The sequence below is a fragment of the Onthophagus taurus genome, chromosome 11 (genome assembly GCF_036711975.1).
Source record: "Onthophagus taurus isolate NC chromosome 11, IU_Otau_3.0, whole genome shotgun sequence".
Taxonomy (NCBI): domain Eukaryota; kingdom Metazoa; phylum Arthropoda; class Insecta; order Coleoptera; family Scarabaeidae; genus Onthophagus; species Onthophagus taurus.
This window is the reverse complement of record NC_091976.1, coordinates 19,164,952-19,191,171: the sequence shown is the minus strand read 5'-3', so window position 1 is coordinate 19,191,171 and position 26,220 is coordinate 19,164,952. Positions and strand designations below refer to the sequence as shown.

Here is a 26,220-nt window from a genome sequence, read left to right as displayed (position 1 = left end):
TTGATAGATACATTTATCTCTTGATTTTTATTTGAGTTGAAATTTTACTTGGTTATTCTTCCCTACCTATGATACGGCTACTAATGGTTCTTATTCTTTAAACTTCTATAATTTAGCCGCTATTGAAGATTTGATGTCTTTGATAAAAAGTACCGTTCTATCTTATCCTTCTGCAAAATGTGGCTTAGGATACGTTGATGAAGATGAGTTATTGCAACAAAGAGCAGGGATCACCACAAAAACTGTAGAATGAGTTTGGTGAAGAGTCTGAATGGAATATAGAAAAGTTGATGGGAAGTGGAAAAGAAGAAATTCAAAATGACGAATAAGCTTTCAATCAAAATGAACGACAATTAACCAAGGACTGAGGAAAATGGTGTAGAAAGTTAAATCCATCATGTTTCGTTTTGTATAATACCTAACACAGATATGCTTGAGATTAGAGAAGATTGAACGCAGAACTTAGCACCCCTCAGAGCCAATTTTGATTTTTCGTTTGTTACACTGTATAAAAAGGGAAGTAAAATGGTGGTGGGCAATTATAGCAGGATCGTCCTGTTGGACACTACATTTAAAATATATGCAAAGGTACTGCTGGGGAGATTGGAAGAGAAAATGGAGAGGGGGAGTTGTTGCCGGATGGGCAGGCGGGATTCAGGAAGAGAAGAGGGGCAATTGACAATACAGCGTGTCCCGTATCTTCCGCATCAGAGCATTATACGGTTGTAGAATACATTATTCTGAAGCGATCTTTCTAATAAATTTTTTTCGAAATGTTTATAATAACCGCACGGGAACTGTTTAACGACGACCAATAACGGACGACTTTGATTCATCGAAAAAGTTTATTTCTCTTTCCATGACGAATCTATTGGTGAGTACACGTGGGAAACGAGTTATCATCGGCGTAGCGAACCGGCCGAGGGTGGCACCGATTACCTGAGTCTGATTTGCGATCTGCTGATTGGACGAAAAACAGTTCCTTTAAACAGTTCCCGTGCGGTTATTATAAACATTTCGAAAAAATTTTATTAGAAAGATCGCTTCAGAATAATGTATCCTACAACCGTATAATGCTCTGATGCGGAAGATACGGGACACGCTGTATATACAATATATAAAGACAATATACAGTGCTAGCGTAAAGTAACCCCCCCCCCTGTTTAACTTCTGAACAGATTGAGATATCAATATGAACAAAAAAACGTCAGTTTCTATATTTTATCAGCACAAATATTTTCTTATGGAAAATTTTGGTATCACTTTTAGTTTTTCCGGAAAATGGAACAGCTTTGTTTTTTTAAATGGAACACCCAGTATATTATTGTATCTTTCGAAAGAATAAAACAATACGAATTCAACGATACCTCACAATCAAATATCGGTTTATTAGTTTTTTACATAAAAATTAAATAAAATGCGGAATTTCGCCGGAAAAACCAACGTATCTTCGTTGACTACCTGTCGAGATACAATGGGCCAGATAAATGGTGGACGGTCAGTTAAAGGTCGGTCTACGCTCGGATTAAGCAGGGTTAAAATCAGCAATTCTTTTAGAATGTTTTTATGAAACAATCAATACAAGAAAAGGATAAAAAGAAAGTTCTTTTTAAAACTTCTAAGAAAAAATTGTCATAACAACAATTTTAAAGTTTGTAGGTACTTTGAAATTTTGTATTTAAGGCAGCATGCAAATATTTTCCTTCATTTCTATCTTTGAATTCTACCCGACCAAGTATAACCAAAGAAAGGCGAGATCAAAATGGCTAGAAGGAGTTTAGAGCACAATATCGAAGCAATTTTAATATTCGCTCGTGCTGACAGAAATCTACATGGAACAGAGCGACAATTTAAGAAATGATTTCCTGAACATCCAATTAGTCGAAAATATTTAAGAGAGCTTGTGAATAAGTTTTTGGAAACTGGAAGCGTCGAAGACCGCAAAAGAACTGGTCGTCAGATATTAACAGAAGTATTTAATGTGCCCATGATGTCGTCTGCTGCTATCGCATCAACGTGTGATGTGTTAAATATTTCCGCGTCGTTGTTGGACGACGTGGAAATACTTAAAGAAGAATAAATATCATCCATTTTAAATAAAAATGCTTCATGAATTAACAGAAGATGACCCTGATAGAGAAGAACAGAATTTTGTGAGCTAATGACAAATATGGTTGAACGAAATCGATTATACTTGAAACATATTTGTTTCAGTGATGAATGAACTTTCTTTTTGGGTGGAAAATTGCATCGGCGTGATGTTAATCCACATGAATATCGTGACGTTATCACTCAATTTCATTAGAAAGTAAATGTTTTTTTTTTCAAGACTTTTGCAAATTGTACAACAGAATTCTGACGATTTTGAAATGGAACTAGTGTTTCATCAAGACGGAGCACCTCCACATTATGCGCCAATGGTACGAAATTATCTTGATAAAAATTTTAATGGACAACAAGATCACCAGATCTGACCCCTTTAGATTTCTTTTTATGGGGTTATTTAAAATCCAAGGTATATGAAATTCCGTTGGGTAGTATTGAGGATTTAAAACAAAAAATTATTGACGTCTGCCAAAATATTGATCATCACATGTTAAGCCGTGTGAGAGAGGAAACTCTACAAAGATGGTACCACTGTCTAGAAGTTCAAGGTAATCATATCGAACAATTTACTTAATATTTGATTCTTAATAAATAAAAAATTCTTTTATTATTCAATAACAACACTAAGCAAATTTTTCAACCGTTACCTATACTAGCAAAATCTTTAATAAGAAAATTTCATTTCTTATATTGACTTTTTTTCTTTATAAATATTTTTTGATAAAATATGATTAATTCATAAATTTAATATACTTCCAAACAACTTTTATTTCATTTCTAAAAAAAATAAGTAATTGAACTTGCAATTTTAAATCCGTCTTAGCTCGAGCGTATACCGACCGTTAACCTACCGTCCACCATTTAACTGGCCGATTGCATTTCGACAGGTAGCGACGAAGATACGTTGGTTTTTCCGGCAAAATTCCGCATTTTGTTTAATTTTTATGCGAAAAACTAATAAACCGATATTTGATTGTGAGGTACCGTTGGATTCATATTGTTTTCATCTTTCGGAAGATACCATAATATACTGGGTGTTCCATTTAAAAAACAAAGTTGATCTATTTTCCGGAAAAACTAAAAGTGATGGCAAAATTTTCCATAAGAAAATATTTGTGCTGATAAAATATAGAAACTGACGTTTTTTTGTTCATAGTGATATCTTAATTTGTTCGGAAGTTAAACAGGGGGGGGGGGGTTACTTTACGCTAGCACTGTATAAAGAAGAATTGTAGCGGTACTAGAAGGCACATGTTGTTGAGGCTAATTAAGCGCCATTATTTATTTCAGTATTTTGTTTTCACGATAGCGGGAGTTTCTGTTTTCTGCTTAAGGTTTTCAGTGTGTAAGTTTAATAATACCTATTGTGTTACTTATATATAATATACATAGATATTTTTTTTCAATTATCATTTAAAATCGTCATATAATTTGTAACTTGTCATTTACTTCTTTGTTTATATATTTATATTTATTTTTGTTTTGCTCATTCTCATCTGTTCATGCATTCTTGTTTAATTGTATTTTTTTTTCTTTTCATTTTTAAAGAGTTTTGTATTTTGTTGATTTTATGGATACTTTTCGTGTGGCTCATTTGAATGTGAGGTCCCTGCTTGCGCACTTTGATGATTTCGGGGATAATGTACTTCGGTTTGATTATGATGTTTTTGCTATTTCTGAAACTTGGTTAAATTCGGATATTGATGCATCTGTTGTTTGTATCAATAATTATCACCTGGTTAGATCGGACAGGCCGTCTAGGGGCGTCTAGGTGGTGTTGGTCTATATATACGGAGTTGCATTGAATGGCGACGTATTGACGCTGCGCATGTTCCTGGAGTGGAACAGCTTTGGATTGAAGTTTGGCTCAATGGCTTAAAGTTTGCAGTTGGAGTTATCTAGGCTTCCTTCTTTAGATATTAATTTGTTTCTTTAAGGCAGATTATTGACCAGCCAACTCGTATCACCAATTTTTCTGAAATACTCATTGATGTCATTATTATATCAAATGAGTTACCTCTTCGTGTTTGTGACACTGTCGATGTTGGGTTCTCGTATCGCTTGTTAGTTTTTTGTGTGTTAGCGATATCAATGATTACTAAGCCTAAGGCTAGAGTTATTAGTTTTCATGATCTCCGTGGTATTGACGTTCGTGCCTTTAATGAGGATCTGCAATTGATGAATTGGGAGGCTGTCCTTGATCTTAATACAATTGATGACAAACTGAATTGCTTTAATGATACTATGTTATCCTTATTTGATTTTCATGCGCCTGTGATTACTAGGGTAATCAGAAAGCGTGCTTTGCCATGGATCAGTTGGAATGTCAGGTAAACGATTAAACTAAGGAATGAAGCATTTGCTAAGTATAAAAAGATTAGGAGCCAGCAGAGTTTTCAATATTATAAGACTCTACGAAATTACATCACGGGTGCTATTCGCCGGGAAATAAAGTCATTTTTTGAAAAAAAATTAATCGTCGGTGACTCTAATTGTAAGTGTTTGTGGAAAAACGTGAGAAATAATAATGTTATCAATACATTTTTTAGGAATAGTGTAAATGACTCATTGGTTACTCCTGATATTGATCTTTTTGCTTTTTATAACAATAACTCCATCTTTTCAATTTTTGTTTGATTCATTCAGTGTTTCCGGATTTCTGGAAGTATGGTTTTGTTGTTCCCATTCCCAAAGTTGTTTCTATCACTGGTTGTATGGATCTGAGGCCCATTATAATTCTGCCGGTTCTTTCAAAGATTTTGGAAAGATTTATGATAGAGCAGTCAAATATTTATCTGGAAACACATTGCATTTTGCCTCTTAAGCAGTCCGGGTTCAGGAGACAGTTCAATTGTGCTACTGAGCTCCTGGATTTGACTGATGATGTCTCAGGTCTCTGGAGCAGGGTAAATCCACAGTATTAATTTTACTTGATTTCACTAAGACCTTTGACATCCTCGATCATAGTCTCCTGTTCTGCATTTTGAAGTTTATTGGATTGGATGTTCATGCAGTTAAGCTATCTGCTTCTGGTTTATCTGCTTCTGTGATCTGCTCTTCTGGTGTTCCTCAAGGTTCTATTTTGGTCCCCGTCCTTTTCACCATTTACACTTGCAATCTATTTTCCAAACTTGAGTATTGTTCTTATCATCTGCATGCGGATGACACCCAATTGTATTACAGCTTTAAATCCGATGAAATTCCATCTATGTGTCGTATTATTACTAGCGAGTTGAAAATTCTCTGCACGACTGGCTTGAGGATAAATCCTGATAAGACACTCTATATTCTCTAAAAGAGGTGGTGGGTTTGTGGATTGGTCTCGAGTTCATAATAACATTTTGGATAAACCAATTCTTTTTTCGGATGAGATTAAAAGTTTGGGAGTCATTATAGATAGTCAACTAAGTTTTGGTAGGCATATAGGGGGTTCTGCGTGCGCGCGCTTTTGGTGCCTTAAAGCGTTTGTATTCATGTCGTAAATGTTTGTCTGTTGAGCTCAAGCGTTTATTATGTGATAGGCTAGTTTTGTCTAACTTCAATTATTGTAGTGTTGTTTTTAGCTCTTGCTTGCCTTTTGAATCAATGCGCAAGGTACAAGTTGTTCAAAACTCTTGCTTGCGCTTTGTTTATGGCGTTAAACGAAGAGATCATATTTCCCCCGATCTGATGTCTAGTGGTTGGCTGAATATGAAACAGAGATTCCGTGTGCAATGTTTGTGTCTAATTTATAGGATTCTTCACACTGGGAAACCTCCATACCTTGTTCATAAAATAAGATTTAGGACAGACATTCATAACTTAAACTTGAGACATAGATTTGCGATAACAATACCACATCACCGGTCTGCTAAGTTCTGTTGTTCCTTCTCTTACCGGATTGCGCAACTATGGAACTCCTTATCTGGCGAGGTTAGATGTGCTTGCTCAGCCGCGCAGTTTAGGCAGTTTGATTTTTGAATGAGAGTTGAGGATGAGAATTGTAAATTTTGATTTTGCTTTTTTATTATTTTTTTTTCATTTGTTGTTTTTGTTGGTTTGTTTGATTTTTTTTAAATGCTACTCAGTATACGATTTTGCTTTTTTTTTCTGTTTTTGTTTGTCTTGGCACAAGTTAAAATCAGTGGTGTGTTGCTACCTTTTTTGTTCTTGTGCCATTTGAGCCATTGTAATTTGAATACTTTTTTATTTGTTGTAATTGTAAGGATTATTTTATTTTGCCTTGTTATTTATATTTATATATTTTTTTGTTTCTGTTCAAATAATTTTGTATCTTGTTCTTGTTACCATTATTTCTGGCTCAATAAACAGTTTATTATTATTATTAGTTTATTTACATATTGAAATACTTGGCAGAAAGGGAGTTGAACAAGAAGGGAGGAAAGTTGTATGCATTATTCGTAGACCTGTAGGCGCCATTTGATAAGGTGGATAGAGGGGAAGATGTGGAAGGAAATGAGGTGGAGAGGTATCATAGAAGGTTTGCTAGACATGTTTTAACAAATTTTTGGAGATTGATAAGAATGATTAGAATGCGATTTTGAAACTCAGTAGGTGACACAATGCATAGATGAATCAAAAGAAGGGAGTCATTTGCTCCAACCTGTTTCTCCAAAAAAACGAAATATTTTCGAAAATTTTTGTCTAAAATCTTCATTGTCTATGGCACGTCTGGCCTTGACCTTCTTTATCAAGCTCCTCTATTCCTATCTAACCCTAGCCCTCCACTTCCAATACCTCATATCCAGAAGCTGCCTCGTGAATATGTAAAATCGATCAACCTCGTTCCGTAACTACGGGTTATACCTGTACGGTAATGTAAGAATTTAAGGTTTATTTATGTTTTTTTGGTCAAGGAATTTATTTTCTAACAGCAAATTTTCAGGGAATTTTCCAGTCATAAATTATAAATATTTTCAAAAGATGCATATGTATACATCTTATTTTTTATTGTTTTTATTTTCGTTCAAACAAAGAGATTTAACTCAAGAATTAGAGAGTAACAAAAAATAACGATAATGGATTTTAGAGATAATCAGCTTTAACCTCTTCTTTTTTAAACACTCTATAGAATTGCTCTTTCATAATGGAATCAAATTCAGATAGCAAGTGAACTTTTACCATCCATTTTAATAATTAATACTAGTCTTAGAAGCATGTTGTTTTAACGATTTGTTTCGGCAGTAATAATTTTTTGAGTGGCCGCATCTATACTTTTGTAACACTTTAAACTTTGGTTCATTTCTACCCCTAGAGCGGGCGCAGCATAATCTTATAGTATTATAAAAGGATTTAAAAAAAATATATAACATTTTTTGAAAGAAATTTTATTTTATTCTGTTATTAACATGAGTCAGCTGTTGCGTATGGAGATGCACTGTTCGTTTTTACCCGATAGCTTCCTTTAGCACTAAAAATAAGATAAGATACGAGTTTATAAAAATGTTTGTTAGCTATATCTAAATAAGTACTCAAGAGAGACATGTTCGCCCATTATTTCATTTCTTCCACCGTTATTTTTATTTAAGGCAAACGGTTCTCCACAAAAATAAGGTTTTGTAGGTGAAATTGACTCGGCAAAGTAATCACACGACTTTGCATGCGAACATAAAACTAAATCTACAAAAATTCAAATAAAATCAGTAGAAAATGTTGAAGTTAAAACATGTTTCTATACTTCCTGGATCAGTAATATTTATACAAGCGGATTGGATAATTGCCTCATTAACATAAAAATCTACGCTTCCAATTGCTTTCGGTTCTCCAAATAATAATCCATTGGTATGAATAACATCTATAAATTTTGCGCTGGTTGAATTTACGTAAGGAACCAGAAAAAGTGGCGCAGCAACATCTAAACCTGTTTGAAATTTTAATATGATCACAAAATTATATACATCCAATTAATAGTGAAAACCTGTTAATCTTGAAAGTGTTATATTATCATTTCTTAAAAGATTTCCAGCTCTTCCAGCAATTTGAGCTCCCAAACTAAATCCAACAACGTGAACATCTTTGGTTAAAGTTGTATTGAATTTGTTCATGCATATTACAAAATCCGCAAAACAATGTGCTATTATATCAACATTATGTACTGCCTGTACATAGCAGGGTTTTGGAACTAAAGAAGAATAATCTACCGAGATAACATCGTAGCCTGAAGTGATGTAATCTAAAAATTAATATCGAAAGAATAATCAAATATTAGTGATAAATTAAAAAAATCTTACTTGATTTGATGTCTGCATTAATAAAATTGCTTAAATTTCCGTTATATCCATTTAAAAGAAATACAATTTTAGTGTTGTTATTATCATATGACAGAAATGGGGCTTTATTAAAATTTGTGCAGTTTAATTGAAAACCATTTGTTGTTTTGCTAAGAAAACATTGAATACTATGTGTATGCTCTTTATTTGAATTATATATAATAAAATATATATTTGAGTTTATTTACTTACTTATTGTATAACCAGAACTTTATATCAGGATGTGGACATGTTTTACTAATCGTTACAAGCTTTAAGCAGGCAAGAGTTCGAAAAGATGTTAAATGTCGTTTTTGCTCTATAGTCAAAGTGACAAAAAGCAAAATAAAATAACTTACTGTAAAAAACAGAAAATATCTACATAAAAAAATTATGCTATTTAAAACTTACTTACTGTGTAATGGGGCAGCGGTTTTCATTTTACAGATTACTTTGAAATATAAAAATAAACAGTGTCAACATGCATTTATATGTATTTTCTTATCTGCCCACTTCCTAGAATATGTTTAAAATTTTGACTATGGCAGTACACGTAAACATTTTATTTTAATTATGGATTGTTATGTGTAGAAAAACATCTTTTTTCTAAAATTTTTAGAGAAGTGGTTAAAACAAACTTATTTTATCGAGGAATTTATTTTTTAAAAGCAAAATTTTGCGTTATTTTTTATTTATATAACGTTTTAACATTCAGATATCTTGTTTTTTAATTGTATTTCACACATTTTAAATGATCGATTTACTCAAATAATAAAGAAAGTTTTCTGCCAGTTCTTGATCGAAATGAAAAATCTATTATATTTTAAGATTTTGGCAATATTTGCGTAGTAACTAGGTTGCACTTAGTTATCGATTATGGTTTTATAATTGATTATGAATAATTTTTATAGGATACTGCTTAACAAATGCCTCAACGATGGGAGGAAATCACAAGCTTGGGACGATGCGTTACTAATATTGTTACACAAGAAAGGCGACAAATTAGAATTAAAGAACTACCGACTTATAAGCCTGTTGTGCCAAGTATATAAATTGTTGATGAAAATAATAACTTCACGGCTAACAAACAAATTCGACCTATACCATAATACAGAGCAAACAGGTTTCAAGAAACACTTTAGATCATATCCAGTCACTACGCAATGTTATAGAAAAATCTCTAGAATGTAACAAAAATTTGTACTTAACATTTATTGACTATAATAAGACTTAATCAGAAATCTTAGTAGGACATGTGATACCTAATGCAAAATAATGCAGGACCACACACGGCAAGGATCTTAATCCTAATAAGCATATTCTGCAACAACACATGCAGACCTCCGTTGTCGTTTATAGAGGAATGGAACAATTTTCCCCAAGCAGGGGTACAGGAAGCCAAATCAAATTAGGGGCGTCACCCATAATAGAGGTGGTAATACGTTTTCTCTGGTGTACAGTGTATAATATATATTGAAAGTTATCGACATTCATGAAATATGTTTAAATTCAAAACAAAATATATTTATTTGTATAAATATTACAAAATCATACAACTTATGTTGAAGGACAAGTAGAATCCATAGCAAATGGTGCAGTAGGATTAGTTATTACAGAATAAACTCCAGTCGTCCTAAAAAATTATTAAAAATAAATATAATTTGAACAAATTTATGCAATATTTTGTACCCATCTGGAGTATTTTCTCCCATTATAGCATATTTCTTTCTATCTAAAGATACCCCACAAAAGAACATTTTGGAATTAATTGATTCCGCATAATACCGTGATGCCATATCATTACACACTATAAATTTTGAAATCATCATTTAAAACTTGCCATTAAATTCATTTGATTGTCTTACTTACCTACTGGACCTGTTTCTTCAAGGCAATATTGTTGAAAGGAACCATAATTAACAACAAAATCAACGTGACCAGTAAATTCTACATTTCCAAGATCAAACCTATTTGTATGGATTATCATAACGAAGTTTGCTGAATTCTTAGTTATTAAACTTAATGGGCCGTGCAATAAAGTAAACGGTGGATCAAGACCTTTAAAAGATAATACCGTCAATATTTAAAGAAAAAAATGTAATATCTGTTTTTATTTACCCACTATTCTATTTAAAGTAATCTTCTTTTTTTTTAATTCACTTCCCGCCTTTCCAGCAACATGTGTGCCTAGGTTAGACCCGACTACAAGTAATTTATTTAATTCGACTGTACCGTTGGTTTTGCTTAAAAGTGTTTCTATAAAAACAGCGGTACATTTTCCAATTTTACGAACATTTTCCGCTGATTGCACCTCACAAGGAGCTGGTACAGCTTTCGGATAATCAGCGGAGATTATATTATAGCGTTTTATCATATATTCTAAAAAATTAATTGTTTATGTAAGTGTAAGAACAATTACTCAAGCTGATACAAACCAGGTCTTAGCCACATATTGGGTTCTACTGATTTGTTTTTAGCATAACCATGTAAAATTAAAACGGTTTTAGTATTTGGAACCCAAGGAGCGTTAGAAATACTTGTTGCATTAAATTCGTCTAATAAATAATCCTGTGCGTTTTTATTGTATAGCCAAAAAGTTACCTTTTTATTCGGACATCCATCTTTTAACACAATACTTAAACAATTTTCTTGATATGGTGCTCCATTTGCGTTCGAATTAATTAATTGAAAATAAAAAACTAATAACAAATTGATTTAAAATAAAGATTCTTTTAATTAATAAGAGACTTACTGAGGAAAGAAATTGCGAATATTTTCATCACTTTAGTATTTTGAAGTTTATGTAACAGTAATGTGTATCAAGCATCAAGTGCTTTAAATAGCTACAGATAATTATGTTGTAGTATTTTATGATGTTCGTAAAAAATAAGAATATTTTCAACGTTTTCATATAATTATATTCCTGTAATCAGTGTTATTATGTAAACTATGAAGTTAATTGGTGCACAAGCATGCTTTAAAAAACAAAGTTTGGAGTAAAAAAACTGCAATTAGTAAAATAACCTAATTTTTATAATCTTCTTACATCACTACAACATTAAACAATATTCAATCTTATCAGATTGCAGGCGTAACAAAGTTCTTATACAAACATAAAAGTGAAAGAGGAATTGGAATTGGTAAATAGAGTAAAAACGTATTAAAAAGTAAACAAAAATAATTTTTAATATCTAAAACATATGAAATCGCACTCATACTGCTGCAGGTTCCAGCTACTACACTTTTTCTGATGGAATCTTCATGGAGTAAAATAGACGGTCTAATATTTGAATTTTAGTTTGTAAAGAAATAACATTTCTGTTCATTTGAGTTTTCGTCAAATCCTTTGAGATTATAGAAACCTAAAAAATGTACGCAAACTATAAAGATACCATAAAAACTGCAATTGTTGAAAACTTACCAGTTCAAAAAATAAACGCACGCCTTGTTGATAAAATGATTCGCTCTATGTACTTTCATGAACCAAATAGCTCAAATAGCTTTACTATTGTGAAGATTCCCCTAATTTCCCTGTTCTTCCCTAGGATTCCCCTGTTCTTTTCATTAGTGTACTAAAGGAAAAAATTCAAAAATGCCAACAACGTTTGTTTTCCAACAATTTACAATATATATCGGAAAATTAAAGTTTATCTCACAATGAGTTTGATGATATAATATATTATAGGGCAACCAAAATTACATACTTTATAATTAAGATGCCTGATGATTATTTTACCATAAATAATCTATATTTTTCAATAGATTTTCTTATCCAAAACATCCCATCATTATCAAATTAACACCAATTGCATTATTTTAATAATTATTTTATTAACATCTCTTTTAATTCTTTCTATATTTATACAAAACGTCTAATCTGAACCTAACTTGTCACGTTTCAACCTTTCTTATCAAAAATACTTAAACGAAATTGAGTGTGCTATGATTCTCGTTACTTTAAACCGAAGTTTTTCGATAAATTTCGTTAAAAATTGCCGTAATTTCTCAACAATGAACGATTTACCATGATTTTTCTCGCGGATGTGGCTTCCGTTCAAACAAAGAGTTTAATCAAGAAGACGGTTCAGATCAAGAATAAAACGTTAATAGCGAATGGAAACGAGTTTGTGATGAAAAACCGTGTTATTTGGTTGTATTTGGAAAAGAGGTTTATGGAATGGCTTTGGAATTACAAGATATCTTGGGTGAGAACCTTCAAAACGGCGTTGCAACGGTACCTAGCGGGATTTTTACGAAATTTTGAAGCCTGACCTGTGTGTGTGTCGAATCCAAGTTATAGAGGGCGCTAAAGACAATATTCCCGATTTAAATGCTTTTGAAGGAAGTTTAAAGATTAAAAAGATGATCGAAAAGTTGGATAAAGATGATTTGGTCGTTGTTTTAATAACTGATGGTGGTTCAGCTTTATTGCCATACCCAAAGGAACCAATGACTTTAGAGGAAAAGCAAATTATAATAAAAAGCTTAAGTAAGAGGTGCCGATATAAAAGAATTAAATACAGTTAGAAAAAAATTATCTGAATTAAAAGGTGGTGGTTTAGCTAAAATATCTTTACCAGCTACAGTAATTAGTTTAATCCTTTCGGACATAGTTGGTGATCCACTGGACTTTATTGCAAGTGGACCAACCGTAACAAATGATTCCCCAGACAAAGCTTTAAATATAATAAACAATACGAACTATTTGAGAAACTTCCGGAGCACGTAAAAGTAATTTTAAACTCAGAAAATACTTTTAAAGTTACAAACGCCGAAAATTTTATTATGGGAAATAACAAACTTGCCGTCGAAGCATGCAGAACAAAAGCGATATCTTTCGGATACGAAACCCGAATTTTGACGACAAAAATCCAAGACGTCGTTGAAGTTTTAAGCAAATTCTACGCTGAATTGGCTGCTCTGATCCACTCATCTACGAATAAAACCGATTTACTCAATTTTCTTGAGTCGGCCAAATCAAAATTGGACGATATCCACGTTGAGAACTTCTTACAGCTCGATTTCTCCAAAAACATTTGCATAATAGGTGCCGGGGAGCCGACCGTCGTAGTTAACAACAAGAAGACACCAAGAGTTTTTTGCAACTAGTTCTTATCACCAACGGCCTGCAAAGGGTGCTCAAAAAAAAACAATAGCCAGAGAAGATAGCTTTGTATTGATTTCTGCGTTGAGAAATCGAACGCAAACCATCATAATGTTCCAAAGCAGCCTTCGGTAAGTTCAAAGAACAGGAACTTTCAAAAGGAAAAATGGTTTAACAGGCTGCAACCCAACTATAAGACTACTTAACAAGGATACTGCTTAACAAATGCCTCAATCTGCACAATCTTACGGATGGCCCGTTTTCTCTGATGCGCAGTGTATCATATGTGTATCATGTGTCATGAAATATGTTCAAAATCAAAACAAAATAAATTTATTTGTATAAATATTACAAAATCATACAATTTATGTTGAAGGACAAGTAGAATCCATAGCAAATGGTGCAGTAGGATTAGTTATTACAAAATAAACTCCAGTCGTCCTAAAAAATTATTAAAAATAAATATAATTTGAACAAATTTATGCAATATTTTGTACCCATCTGGAGTATTTTCTCCCATTATAGCATATTTCTTTTTATCTAAAGATACCCCACAAAAGAACATTTTGGAATTAATTGATTCCGCATAATACCGTGATGCCATATCATTACACACTATAAATTTTGAAATCATCATTTAAAACTTGCCATTAAATTCATTTGATTGTCTTACTTACCTACTGGACCTGTTTCTTCAAGGCAATATTGTTGAAAGGAACCATAATTAACAACAAAATCAACGTGACCAGTAAATTCTGGATTTCCAAAATCAAACTTGTTTGTATGGATTATCATAACGAAGTTTGCTGAATTCTTGGTTATTAAACTTAAAGGGCCGTGAAATAAAGTAAACGGTGGATCAAGACCTTTAAAAAGATAATACCCTCAATATTTAAAGAAAAAATTGTAACATCTGCTTTTATTTACCCACTATTCTATTTAAAGTAATCTTCTTTTTTTTTAATTCACTTCCCGCCTTTCCAGCAACATGTGTGCCTAGGTTAGACCCGACTACAAGTAATTTATTTAATTCGACTGTACCGTTGGTTTTGCTTAAAAGTGTTTCTATAAAAACAGCGGTACATTTTCCAATTTTACGAACATTTTCCGCTGATTGCACCTCACAAGGAGCTGGTACAGCTTTCGGATAATCAGCGGAGATTATATTATAGCCTTTTATCATATATTCTAAAAAATTAATTGTTTATGTAAGCGTAAGAACAATTACTCAAGCTAATACAAACCAGGTCTAAGCCACATATTGGGTTCTACTGATTTATTTTTAGCATAACCATGTAAAATTAAAACGGTTTTAGTATTTGGAACCCAAGGAGCGTTAGAAATACTTGTTATATTAAATTCGTCTAATAAATAATTCTGTGCGTTTTTATTGTATAGCCAAAAAGTTACGTCTTTATGCGGACATCCACCTTTTAACACAATACTTAAACAATTTTCTTGATATGTTGCTCCATTTGCGTTCGAATTAATTAATTGAAAATAAAAAACTAAATAAATTGATTTAAAATAAAGATTCTTTTAATTAGTAAGAAACTTACTGAGGAAAGAAATTGCGAATATTTTCATCATTTTAGTATTTTGAAGTTTATGTAACACTAATGTACATCAAGCATCAAGTGCTTTAAATAGTTACAGACAATTACATTTATGCGTACTTCCTTATCTAGAATATGTTTAAAATTTTGACTATTTAAGTAGTATAGCTAAATTTTTTTTATAATTATAGATTGTTATGAACAGGAAAACATCAATTTTTCTAAATTCTTTTTAGAGATATGGTTAAAACTTATATTATCAAGGAATTTGTTTTTAAACGCAACATTTTCCGCTATTTTTTATTTTTTATGTCAATGTCAATGTCAATGTTTATTTGTAAAAAAAAAGTTTTTGTGCAGACGTCATACAAAATACATATGTATACTTCAACAATGAGTACCTAATATAGTAATTAACTAATACAGTTCGGTCATCTAATGCCTACCGTGCATTACTTACAAAATTTTCTACCGAGTAAAAGGCCCCAGACACTGTTACTCAGATGCGATTTCATTAGACTTAGTGTTGATCCCCTTACGCCGTAAAAGGCGAGCTTATCCAGTGATAGATTATGGTCTACCGTGTCAAAAGCTTTGGTGAGGTCGCAACAGGTCATTTCCACGCTTTCTCGATTGTCATGAGCTTTCGTAACATCGCGTATCATTCGGGTAACAGTTGTGATCGTCGATCTTCCGGTCCTGTAACCATGTTGGCTATCGTCAAATATTTTATTTTTTAGCAAGTAGCTGATTAGTCGGCGTTTTATTAGTTCTTCGAAGATTTTTGAAAACACTAGAAGGAGGGCAATCGGTCTGTAATTTGAGCAATCGTTGTCATTTCCTTTTTTGTAGATTGGTACGATCCTGGCATGTTTCATCCTTTCGGGAAAACTCCCTCTTCAATACATTTGTTTAAAACCATACAAAGCGGTTCAGAGATTTCTTTCGCAACTTACAGCTATTGAATGTCCATAAACATCTTCGCTCTTTTTGGTTTTTAAATGATTAATTGTATTTGTTATCTCGTCTTTGGTACAAGGGTTAAAGTAAAGACTTTTTGAAAAAATTCTTGCTGTAGTCTTTACATAAACGTTGGAACTCGTCGTTGCCGGATTTTTTTCTTTTCGCTCTCTAAGAGATCAAAGTACTTTTGTTTACATTGAGCATATTTGTCATGGACCTAGTTATAAAGGCCAGCCAACCCAAAAGATCTGTGTGTGTGTCCCTTTGATTTTTAGTCTCCTTAGACATACAGAGTGATTCTCAACCTATACGCATAAACTTGGGGATTTATTCCTCATGACATTACATTTATAAATAATTCAAAACTATCGATATTTAGTTTTTAATTAATTTTGCTCTCCACATTTATATGATCGATTTAATCAACTTATAAAGAAAACTTTTAAATAACGAGATTTATCACAACAATTATAGTTACACTCTACCAGTGTTTTTCTGCCAATGTTTGATTGAAATGAAAAGAAAAAGTTCTATTTCAAGATTTAAATATTTCCAAAAAATTGCAATTGCTAGATTTGATCTAGTTATCGATGTTGTTTTTTGATTTAATATGAATAATTTTTATGCATCCAGATTATCTCAATCATTCCATTATCGATTTTAATAACTCGTCCCTTTTTGAGTTCCTCACGAACATCTTTTAAGAAACTTGGCGTTGACTGAGGTAAGTGACTAAGAATTTTATAAGATTGGATTTGGAAAATTTGCAAGAGTTACTTGACTTAGTTACACCGTTCTCTCCTTAATAATTATGGAAACATACGATATGATAATTCAAGTTTTAAGGCTTTATTTACTAAACTTTTAAATCATTCAACATTTTGCCCTTGGCAATGGTGTACATACGTCAATACTGATTATGTGGTAGTTGTTGTATTTTCGATGCTATTTATTGAAAAATTATACAGCAGGTATGGCGTAGAGCTATAACGTATAGGAGTTGGCGTAGAACTGATATGTTTGAGAGTTATTATATATGTTAATTCATTTATTTTTGCCAAACCGTATTAGACGTTTAGCTGCCAATTCTGATAGCTTATCTAAAACTTTTTTCATTATCTTCTTGCCTTTACTCGACGAGGTGAGGTACGCAGATGGTGGTTGACAATCTAGATTCCTGAAAAAGAAAATGTACTTAATTAGCATTTCTTCAGTTACTAAAGCAATCGAGTATTGGGAACAATTTGAAAGAAATTTCGCACGTGGGAATAAGGAAGCCTCCTCATTCAGGATCCATTACTTTAACTGCAATTGAACATGTAGCATTGTTTTGATGCCGATTGTAAATACAAACTATGAGTTCATTATGCAAATGTATTAATCTTCAATACCAAACCTAGACGGTCAATAACATTGCGGAATTCGTACTGTATAATACTATTGATCATTTAGGGGAATTTGATACAAAATAGCTTGAATTTTCGACACAATGAAAGGAAATAAAAAGTTTAATTATAGGGTATGAACTTACTTTTCGCCTGAAATCATGCAAATTTGCATTACAAATGGACGAATCTACCGATGTAGCTGGACAATATTAATTATCATCGTTAGGTACCAGCATGAAAACGCAATATCAGAGGATCTTCTGTTATGTAAATATCTACCAACATATACTACTGGACTAAAAATATTTAATCTCCTAAGTTCTTTTCTTGAACACAATGAAATATCATGAGACAACTGCATCGATATCTGTACAGGATCTGTACAGATCAATCTGTACTACAGATAGAGCAAAAACCAAAAGTGGCACAATTAATGGAGCTGTACAACTTATTAAAAATATCGCCAAAAACTGTTCTAGCAGTCACTGTGTGCTTCATAGGCAAGCACTTGCTGCAAAGAAATTATCCCCCAGTTATAAGAAGGCTCTCGATGAGGTGGTTAAAATCATTAACTTTATAAAATCTCGGCCTTTAAATGATCGTTTATTCAATATACAGTAATTAACTAATACAGTTCGGTCATCTAATGCCCACCGTGTATTACTTAAAAATTTTTCTACCGAGTAAAAGGCCCCAGACACTGTTACTCAGATACGATTTCATTAGACTTAGTGCTGATACTCTTACGCCGTAAAAAGCGAGTTTATCCAGTAATAGATTATGGTCTACCGTGTCAAAAGCTTTGGTGAGGTCGCAACAGGTCATTTCCACGCTTTCTCGATTGTCATGAGCTTTCGTAACATCGCGTATCATTCGGGTAACAGCTGTAATCGTCGATCTGCCGGTCCTGTAACCATGTTGGCTATCGTCAAATATTTTATTTTTTAGCAAGTAGCTGATTAGTCGGCGTTTTATTAGTTCTTCGAAGATTTTTGAAAACACTGGAAGGAGGGCAATCGGTCTGTAATTTGAGCAATCGTTGTCATTTCCTTTTTTGTACATTGGTACGATCCTAGCATGTTTCATCCTTTCGGGAAAAACTTCCCTCTTCGATACATTTGTTTAAAACCATACAAACCGGTACAGAGATATGTATAGATTTATGAGTTATAATGTTTCTCGTGTAACGTTTTTTCTTTTCGCTCTCTAAGAGATCAAAGTACTTTTGTTTACATTGAGCATATTTGTCACAGGATTTTCTGGACCTAGTTATAGAGGCCATCCAACCCAAAAGATCTAGTGTGTCCCTTTGATTTCTAGTCTCCTTAGACATATAAATTATTATAAAAAGTTTTAACATGTATAAATAATTCAAAACTACCGATATATTGTTTTTAATTAATTTTGCTCTCCACATTTTAAATGATCGATTTAATCAACTTATAGAGAAAACTTTTACGTAACGAGATTTATCACAACAATTATAGTTACACTCTGCCAGTGCTTGATTGAAATGAAAAAAAGTTCTATTTCAAGATTTTGGCGATATTTCCAAAAAATGGCAATAGCTAGATTTGGCCTAGTTATCGGTGTTTTTTGATTTATTATAAATAATTTTTATACATCCGTATTATCTCCATCAATTTCATTATCGATTTTAATAACTCGTACTTTTTTGAGTTCCTCACGAACATCTTTTAAGAGACTTGGCGTCAACTAAGAATTTTATAAGATTGGATGTGGCAAAGAGTTGCTAGACTTAGTTACACCGTTCTCTCCGTAATAATTATAGAAACATACGATATGATAATTCAAGTTTTAAGGCTTTATTTACTAAACTTTTAAATCGTTCAATATTTTGCCCTTGGCAATGGTGTACATACGTCAATACTTATTATGTGGTAGCTGTTGTGTTTTCGATGCTATTTATTGAAAAATCATGCAGCAGGTATGGCGTAAAGCTATAACATATAGGCGTTGGCGTAGAACTGATATGTTTGAGAGTTGTTATATATGTTAATTCATTTATTTTTGCCAAACCGTATTAGACGTTTAGCTGCCAATTCTGATAGCTTATCTAAAACTTTTTTCATTATCTTCTTGCCTTTACTCGACGAGGTAAGGTACGCAGATGGTGGTTGACAATCTAGATTCCTGAAAAAGAAAATGTACTTAATTAGCATTTTTTCAGCTACCCATTGCACGTGGGAATCAGGAAGCCTCCTCATTCAGGATCCATTACTTTAACTGCAACTGAACATGTAGCATTGTTTTGATGCCGGTTATGGACTACTTACCAAGGATACTGCTTAACAAATGCCTCAATATGCACAATCTTACGGATGTCCCGTTTTCTCTGATGCGCAGTGTATCATATGTGTATCATGTGTCATGAAATACGTTCAAAATCAAAACAAAATATATTTATTTGTATAAATATATCAAAATTATATAGTTTATTTTGTTAAATTACAAGTAGAATGTATAGCGAATGGTGCAGTATTATTAGTTATTACATGATAAACTCCAGTCGTCCTAAAAGATTATTAAAAATAAATATAATTTAAACAAATTTATGCAATATTTTGTACCCATATGCAGTATTTTCTCCCATTACAGCATATTTCTTTTTATCTAAAGATTCCCCACAAAAGAACTTTTCGGAATTAATTGATTCCGCATAATACTGTGGTGCCATATCATGATTACATTCTATAAATTCTGAAATCATCATTTAAAAGTTGCGATTAAATTCATTTTATTGTCTTACTTACCTACTGGACTCCTCATATATTGTTTCTCAAGGCAATGTTGTTGTACGATACCATAATTAACAACAAAATCAACGTGACCAGAAAATTCTGGATTTCCAAAAGCAAACATGTTTGTATGGATTATCATAACGAAGTTTGCTGAATTCTTGGTTATTAAATTTAAAGGGCCGTTAAATAAAGGAAAGGCTGGATCAAGACCTTTAAAAGATAATACCCCCAAAATTTAAAGATAAAATTGAAACATCTGTTTTTATTTACCCACTATTCTATTTAAAGTAATCTTCTTTTTTTTTAATTCACTTCCCGCCCTTCCAGCAACATGTGCGCCTAGGCTAAACCCGACGACAAGTAATTTATTTAATTCGACTTTACCGTTGGTTTTGCTTAAAAGTGTTTCTATAAAAACAGCGGTACATTTTCCAATTTTACGAACATTTACCGCTGATTGCACGTAACAAGGATCTGGTACAGCTTTCGGATAATCAGCGGAAATTATATTATAGCCTTTTGTCATATATTCTAAAAAATGAAATTTTTATGTAAAAACAATTACTCAAGCTAATACAAACCAGGTCTAAGCCATATATTGGGTTCTACTGATTTATTTCTAGTATAACCATGTAAAATTAAAACGGTTTTAGTATTTGGAACCCAAGGAGCATTAGAAATAGTTGTTTTATTAAATTCGTCTAATAAATAATCCTGTGCGTTTTTATTGTATAGCCAAAAAGTTACCTTTTTATTCGGACATCCACCTTTTAACACAGCGCCTAAACATTTTACTTGATCTATTATTACATTTCCGTTCGAATTAATTAATTGAAAATAAAAAACTAAAAACAAATTGGTTTAAAATAAAGATTCTTTTAATTAATAAGAAACTTACTGAGGAAAGAAATTGCAAATATATTCATTATGTTAGTATTTTAAAGTTTATGTAAAACAAATGTGCATCAAGCATCAACTGCTTTAAATAGGTACAGATAATTATGTTGTAATATTTTATGATGTTTATAAAAAATTTCAACTTTTTCATATAATTATATTCCTGTAATTAGTTTTGTTATGTAAATTATGAACGTAATTGGTATATGTTGTACACAAGTATGCTTTAAAAACAAAGTTTGGAGTAAAAAAAACAGCAATTAGTAAAATAACTTAACTTTTATAATCTTCTTACATCACTACAACATTAAAAAAGTGAAATACAAATTTTATCTTCTATAAATAATAAAAATCAGTCTAGATTATTCTTATTTATTTTTTTGCTTTCTTTAGCAAACGGTGATTTTGCGTTAGTTTCAACATGGTAAATTCCATTTGATCTGAAACGAAACCAAAAATGGTTTAATTTAAACATTTAAAAATAAAATTTTCATTACCTAGTTGATGCATTATGTCCCATTAATTCAAAATCCCCAGAAAAATTCACACCATAAAATCCAACTTCGCTATCAATTGATTCTGCGTATAATTCGGGAGCTCGACCATGATCACAAGAAAAATTCCCTAATTTAAAAAAAAAAATGTTAAACATTAATTGAAACTTCAATAACATAATTAAAAAGTATCTTACAAAAATCACAACCATTTTGATGAATTAAACTATTAACGTAGAAATCAACGTGTCCGATTGGAAATAATTTTCCCAATCTACCTGAACAAGTGTGGATACAATCGACGAATTTAGCACAATTTTTATTTAAATAGGTTGTTGGGCCGTAAAATAAAGGACCCGCAACGTCTAATCCTGTAATTCTTGAAAGCATTTTTCCGGATGCTTTTAAATAAGCTCCAGTTTTTCCAGCGATTTGCCCACCCAAACTAAAACCGATTAAATGAATATCTTCAAGAGAGAAACTTTTATCTTTAATTTTTATTGTTGATAATGTTTCGATAAAATCAGCTAAACATCTTGCAATGGTTTTAGAATTTTCCACTGCTTGAAGATAGCAAGGAAATTTAGCCACATTTTCATAATCCACCGAGATTACATTATAACCTTTCTTGATCAATTCTAAAAAAATATATAAAAATTAATAAATAAATATTAATAATACTTCATAAATTAAACTTGCTTGGTTTTATTTGAAGATTTGGACTGCATTCTCGATTCCCAGTAAATCCATGGATTAAAAAAATTATTCTTTGATCCGGAATAAATGGAGCTTCTTGCAAAGTTATTAATTCGTTTTCTTTCAATTGATAACCATAAACTTGTTTATTGTACAACCAAAACGTTACATTTTCATTCGGACATCTTTCTTGTATTATAATTTGATAACAATGAAAAAAGTCCGAAATTATTTTGTAAAAACTGTTAATTTCGCTTGGTTTTACAACTAACACTAAAAATATAACAAGAAATTTATAAATCATAACGATGTCGTATAATATTAATTAGAAACTAACAAATTTTTGAAAACAACCCTCATTTATACCGAGAAATATGTATGAAACGTGTTGAATCCAGATAAACGAAATTAAAAAAATACACAAACAATAATGACGGAATAATTTCACAACACCCTTTTATTAAATATAATTTCATCATGTGCACTCACTAAATTTAAGATATTCAAATGTTACACGGGCATCAAAACAAAGCACAAAGAAATGTTTTAAATCTGAATTTTATTGGCACGTTTTAATTTTGCAATGAATTACGACGAAAACTTGAATTGTATTTGCGATACTGCAGTTTATTTAGGAAATCGAATATTTTATCTATTATCCTATGATAGATAACAAAAGGTGCGTAACATTTTTTTTAATTTTGACTTAAATTTTATTGTAATTGAATCGGCAACCAATATTGCGAAATTTTCAATTAAGTTGCCTATTTATATAGTTTGATAACAAATTCGTTGTTCAAAAAGGTCCCATACTTTTGTTAGACATTTCAACTGGATAGCATTACCACACAATTCAATAAAACAAAACATTCAAAAAAATAAAAAACTTTATTAAAAGAATAACAATAAATTTAATCAAAAAGATTTACAATAAATGTATAAAATTGCGTCCATTGGCTTCGATTAAGTTAAGAGAACTTTTGATAAACGAGCTCCAATACTGATACCTGAGTGTTACCTATACTGATACCAAGGTCCCTTGAAAATTTTCCTAAAATTAGATGAGGAATTCATTGAAATCATCAGAATAAATTAAAAATTATAATGTCAACGTCAATTAACGTTTAAAAAATAGTATGAGAACTGTTTGAACTGCTGTATATTACATTATTGAAATATAGATGCCGCCAAGAAGTAATAAATTATCATCGACGATGACAAGATTTTCCACATTACATGAAAGTATTTGAATTTCCAACGTTTCCAATTGTTCTGTCTTAGGATTAAAGGTTCTACTTAGTCGACGTTATCCATTGACATCATTGAGCATAGATAGGCATATTGCAAGGGCACTTCTAAACAAGAATGGAAATGTACGGAGAGATTCGAGATCGAAAGGATTACTGAATAATCGCCTCAAAAGTCGGAATTCAGAAAACTTTATTTCTATCTCGATCTGCCAAGTTATTTACTTTTTGGTTAATCTTCGGTGTACTTAGAATAATCGGAATGAAAGTATAAAGGGCAATTGCATTGTAGTTTTATGTTATTGTAATCGACGAGGTGTTTGCCACATGTACAAGGTGTCCAAATTTCGATGGGTTTGCAGGGTATCTCAGTTATTATGAAAGATAGAAAGTTGCGGCTTTCGCGAACCTGAGCTACTTTTTTGTGAAACTTACAATGGCGCAAACCAAATTTTCATAGCCCTCGTCGTTTTTGATATACAGGGAGTGTTTCAAAATTTACGATTTTCAGACACCTCCTGTATCTCGGCTATCCGTAAACGTAAAAACGGATTCTAATACATTTTTTCACGTAGAATCCAATGGTGCACGTAGAATTTTTCTAGTCGTCACGGTTTTTGGGTTATAAAGAGTTAAGTATTTTAGAAGTTGAGTATTCAGTATTTGAGTTGTGTTTATAACTCAAAAACCGTAATGACTAGAAAAATTCTACGTGCACCATTGGATTCCACATGAAAAAATCTATTAGAACCCGTTTTTACTTTTTATTAAGTTTCCGGATAGCCGAGATACAGGAGGTGTTTGAAAATCATAAATTTCAAACACTCCCTGTATATCAAAAACAAAGAGGGCTATGAAAATTTGGTTTGCGCCATTGTAAGTTTGACAAAAAAGTAGCTCAGGTTCGCGAAAGCCGCAACTTTCTATCTTTCATAATAACTGAGATACCCTGCAAACCCATCGAAATTTGGACACCTGTACATTCCATTTTTGTTCACATACCTAACCATAAGTAAGTTCAGTAATTTATTATTGTATTATTTTTATTTAATAACTTATTACAAAACTCCGACTGTTTCGTGAATTGAGTGGCTAAACGGTCATGTTGTCGATCTAAAACCGGGAAAAAAGAGAAGAATTGGTGAAATGTAGGTACCCATTTCACCGGAAAAGTAATTATAGCTCACAGACTCACAAATTTGTCTCGAAACATAACCAATTCAAAAGATGATAAACCATGCACGAAAAAGATCATCTGGGATCAGACTCTTCTGGGATTTCTTACTTGAAACATAAAAACATTCAACAGAACAAGAACAATGAAAAATTGCAAGAAACCTAAAAATGGAAAGTGATAAAGAGTATATGACTCTTACATAGTAGTATATAGTGAAGTGAACAAAGACGAACAGGCGAAATATGTGGCGGCATTAAACAAGCAAGATTGCTGGCTAATAGCTGATAAATAATGACATTTGGTAACTGATAACATTATAAGCCCGTTACGCAAAGTAAGAGAATACAAAATGGGAAACAGAAAGGTTAAAGTCCTATGCTATGCAAACGACAAATAATGAGGTTTAATAAAACAGCAAAAACAAAATCTGTTACAAGATCCGTGGCTGATTATTAAGTGAAGAAAAAGAAAATGGAGAAGATGGGTTTCACAACTGATGTGATACGATTAAAAGGTGTGAGTAATTGAAGCACGCGGAAGTTCCAAAAATACGGGGTACAAACGAAAATAATCTTGAAATAGAATAAAGTAATATCAATTTGTCCAAAGATAACAGACTGCACCATCGAATCGTGTAATTCAGAATATGCTAGAGAACAAATCAACATGTTTCTGCATGGAGTATTGCCGAATGAATAAAATAGTGATAAGGGATCGATATCTTCTTGAAAGAAAATCCCCCGATTTACACGGAAAATAAGTTCTGTACAAAACCGTGTAAATTGAAATCTTGGATTTTGCTAAGTAAAATCATATAAAACGAAAAAAAAACCCAAAATGTGCATGATTCAGTAATTTATTTAAGTAAAACAAAAGTAAGACATCTTGGAGAACTCACAATTGTACATAGTTCATAAACAACAAACATATGAAAGTAATTATTAATAATAATAAATAATATAAATTAAATATGTACTTATACATATTTAATTTATTTTACATTAGGAATAAAAAATTAAAAAATAAAAGACAATTAAAAATTAATCACTATCATCACTTTCATGAACTATCAATCTTTTCTTTCTGATAGGTATAATGTCACTCTCATCACTTGAGCTTTCTTGATGCAATTCTGGCTCAATGGTTGACGGATTAGGAAAGATCTCGGATCACTTTGTCATGAAATGTTTTTTGCAAAATCTTTATAGACTTTTTCATATTGATTTAAGTATTTACGAAGGTCTCACTGGAATCGGAGAGCTCAATTAACATTTGTGACATTCTATGAAATGGTTGCCCAATTTTTTCCCAGTTCAAGTCCTACGCGTATGATTCTTACTAAGAACGCAACTATTTCAGGTTGCTCTTCATCTGAATCATTGTCTTCATAATGTTTTTTGTATCATGAATCTACAAAAAATAAAATCTTCAAAACCTTCTCCTCCTATGGCATGGGCCAACTCAGTGATACGAGAACGTTCATACTGTATTCATCATTTTTCACTTTCAACAACATCCATACTGATTTCCAGCAGGCATTAATCGTTGATTGTTTGATCTGAGTGTATGAAAGTCCAACATG

General features: G+C 32.0%; 5 protein-coding genes across 5 annotated transcripts; all 5 read right to left on the bottom strand.

Annotated features, from left to right (window-relative positions):
- Nucleotides 1–7,416: 7,416 nt before the first annotated feature.
- On the bottom strand, nt 7,417–8,874 carry LOC111424180 (phospholipase A1-like). The gene is made up of 7 exons (XM_023057624.2): nt 8,770–8,874; nt 8,568–8,712; nt 8,337–8,485; nt 8,024–8,278; nt 7,784–7,966; nt 7,578–7,725; nt 7,417–7,516 (listed from the first exon to the last, which is right to left on the bottom strand). Exons 1-7 carry the CDS (start codon nt 8,792–8,794, stop codon nt 7,450–7,452), a joined length of 972 nt encoding a protein of 323 aa, XP_022913392.2. The 5' UTR covers nt 8,795–8,874; the 3' UTR covers nt 7,417–7,449.
- A 978-nt stretch (nt 8,875–9,852) lies between these two features.
- Nucleotides 9,853–11,195, bottom strand: LOC111424065 (lipase member H-like). The gene is made up of 6 exons (XM_023057476.2): nt 11,107–11,195; nt 10,790–11,053; nt 10,473–10,733; nt 10,224–10,412; nt 10,044–10,161; nt 9,853–9,987 (listed from the first exon to the last, which is right to left on the bottom strand). Exons 1-6 carry the CDS (start codon nt 11,132–11,134, stop codon nt 9,912–9,914), a joined length of 936 nt encoding a protein of 311 aa, XP_022913244.1. The 5' UTR covers nt 11,135–11,195; the 3' UTR covers nt 9,853–9,911.
- Nucleotides 11,196–13,775: 2,580 nt separating this feature from the next.
- On the bottom strand, nt 13,776–15,113 carry LOC111424206 (phospholipase A1-like). Its single transcript, XM_071200108.1, has 6 exons — nt 15,018–15,113; nt 14,703–14,966; nt 14,386–14,646; nt 14,136–14,324; nt 13,956–14,073; nt 13,776–13,899 (listed from the first exon to the last, which is right to left on the bottom strand). Exons 1-6 carry the CDS (start codon nt 15,046–15,048, stop codon nt 13,824–13,826), a joined length of 939 nt encoding a protein of 312 aa, XP_071056209.1. The 5' UTR covers nt 15,049–15,113; the 3' UTR covers nt 13,776–13,823.
- Nucleotides 15,114–19,773: 4,660 nt separating this feature from the next.
- Nucleotides 19,774–21,103, bottom strand: LOC111424183 (phospholipase A1-like). The gene is made up of 6 exons (XM_071200625.1): nt 21,026–21,103; nt 20,709–20,972; nt 20,398–20,658; nt 20,140–20,337; nt 19,957–20,086; nt 19,774–19,900 (listed from the first exon to the last, which is right to left on the bottom strand). Exons 1-6 carry the CDS (start codon nt 21,051–21,053, stop codon nt 19,822–19,824), a joined length of 960 nt encoding a protein of 319 aa, XP_071056726.1. The 5' UTR covers nt 21,054–21,103; the 3' UTR covers nt 19,774–19,821.
- Nucleotides 21,104–21,284: 181 nt separating this feature from the next.
- On the bottom strand, nt 21,285–25,919 carry LOC111424184 (phospholipase A1-like). Its single transcript, XM_071200489.1, has 5 exons — nt 25,886–25,919; nt 22,218–22,487; nt 21,716–22,156; nt 21,522–21,648; nt 21,285–21,464 (listed from the first exon to the last, which is right to left on the bottom strand). The coding sequence occupies exons 1-5, from the start codon at nt 25,917–25,919 to the stop codon at nt 21,377–21,379; spliced, it is 960 nt and encodes a 319-aa protein (XP_071056590.1). The 3' UTR covers nt 21,285–21,376.
- Between the last annotated feature and the right edge of the window lie 301 nt (nt 25,920–26,220).

Coding starts and splice junctions, on each gene's coding strand:
- LOC111424065 (XM_023057476.2), bottom strand. CDS start 11,134: ATGAAAATATTCGCAATTTCTTTCCTCA. Junction 11,054..11,106: donor ATTCGCAATTTCTTTCCTCA/GTAAGTCTCTTA, acceptor ATTTGTTATTAG/TTTTTTATTTTCAATTAATT. Junction 10,413..10,472: donor TACTTTAAATAGAATAGTGG/GTAAATAAAAAC, acceptor TATCTTTTAAAG/GTCTTGATCCACCGTTTACT.
- LOC111424180 (XM_023057624.2), bottom strand. CDS start 8,794: ATGAAAACCGCTGCCCCATTACACA. Junction 8,713..8,769: donor AACCGCTGCCCCATTACACA/GTAAGTAAGTTT, acceptor TGTTTTTTACAG/TAAGTTATTTTATTTTGCTT. Junction 7,517..7,577: donor GGCGAACATGTCTCTCTTGA/GTACTTATTTAG, acceptor TCTTATTTTTAG/TGCTAAAGGAAGCTATCGGG.
- LOC111424183 (XM_071200625.1), bottom strand. CDS start 21,053: ATGAATATATTTGCAATTTCTTTCCTCA. Junction 20,659..20,708: donor CAATATATGGCTTAGACCTG/GTTTGTATTAGC, acceptor TTCATTTTTTAG/AATATATGACAAAAGGCTAT. Junction 20,087..20,139: donor ATATATGAGGAGTCCAGTAG/GTAAGTAAGACA, acceptor TGATGATTTCAG/AATTTATAGAATGTAATCAT.
- LOC111424206 (XM_071200108.1), bottom strand. CDS start 15,048: ATGATGAAAATATTCGCAATTTCTTTCCTCA. Junction 14,967..15,017: donor ATTCGCAATTTCTTTCCTCA/GTAAGTTTCTTA, acceptor CAATTTATTTAG/TTTTTTATTTTCAATTAATT. Junction 14,647..14,702: donor CAATATGTGGCTTAGACCTG/GTTTGTATTAGC, acceptor TTAATTTTTTAG/AATATATGATAAAAGGCTAT.
- LOC111424184 (XM_071200489.1), bottom strand. CDS start 25,919: ATGTCACAAATGTTAATTGAGCTCTCCGATTCCA. Junction 22,488..25,885: donor AATTGAGCTCTCCGATTCCA/GTGAGACCTTCG, acceptor TTATATTTTTAG/TGTTAGTTGTAAAACCAAGC. Junction 22,157..22,217: donor AAATCTTCAAATAAAACCAA/GCAAGTTTAATT, acceptor ATATTTTTTTAG/AATTGATCAAGAAAGGTTAT.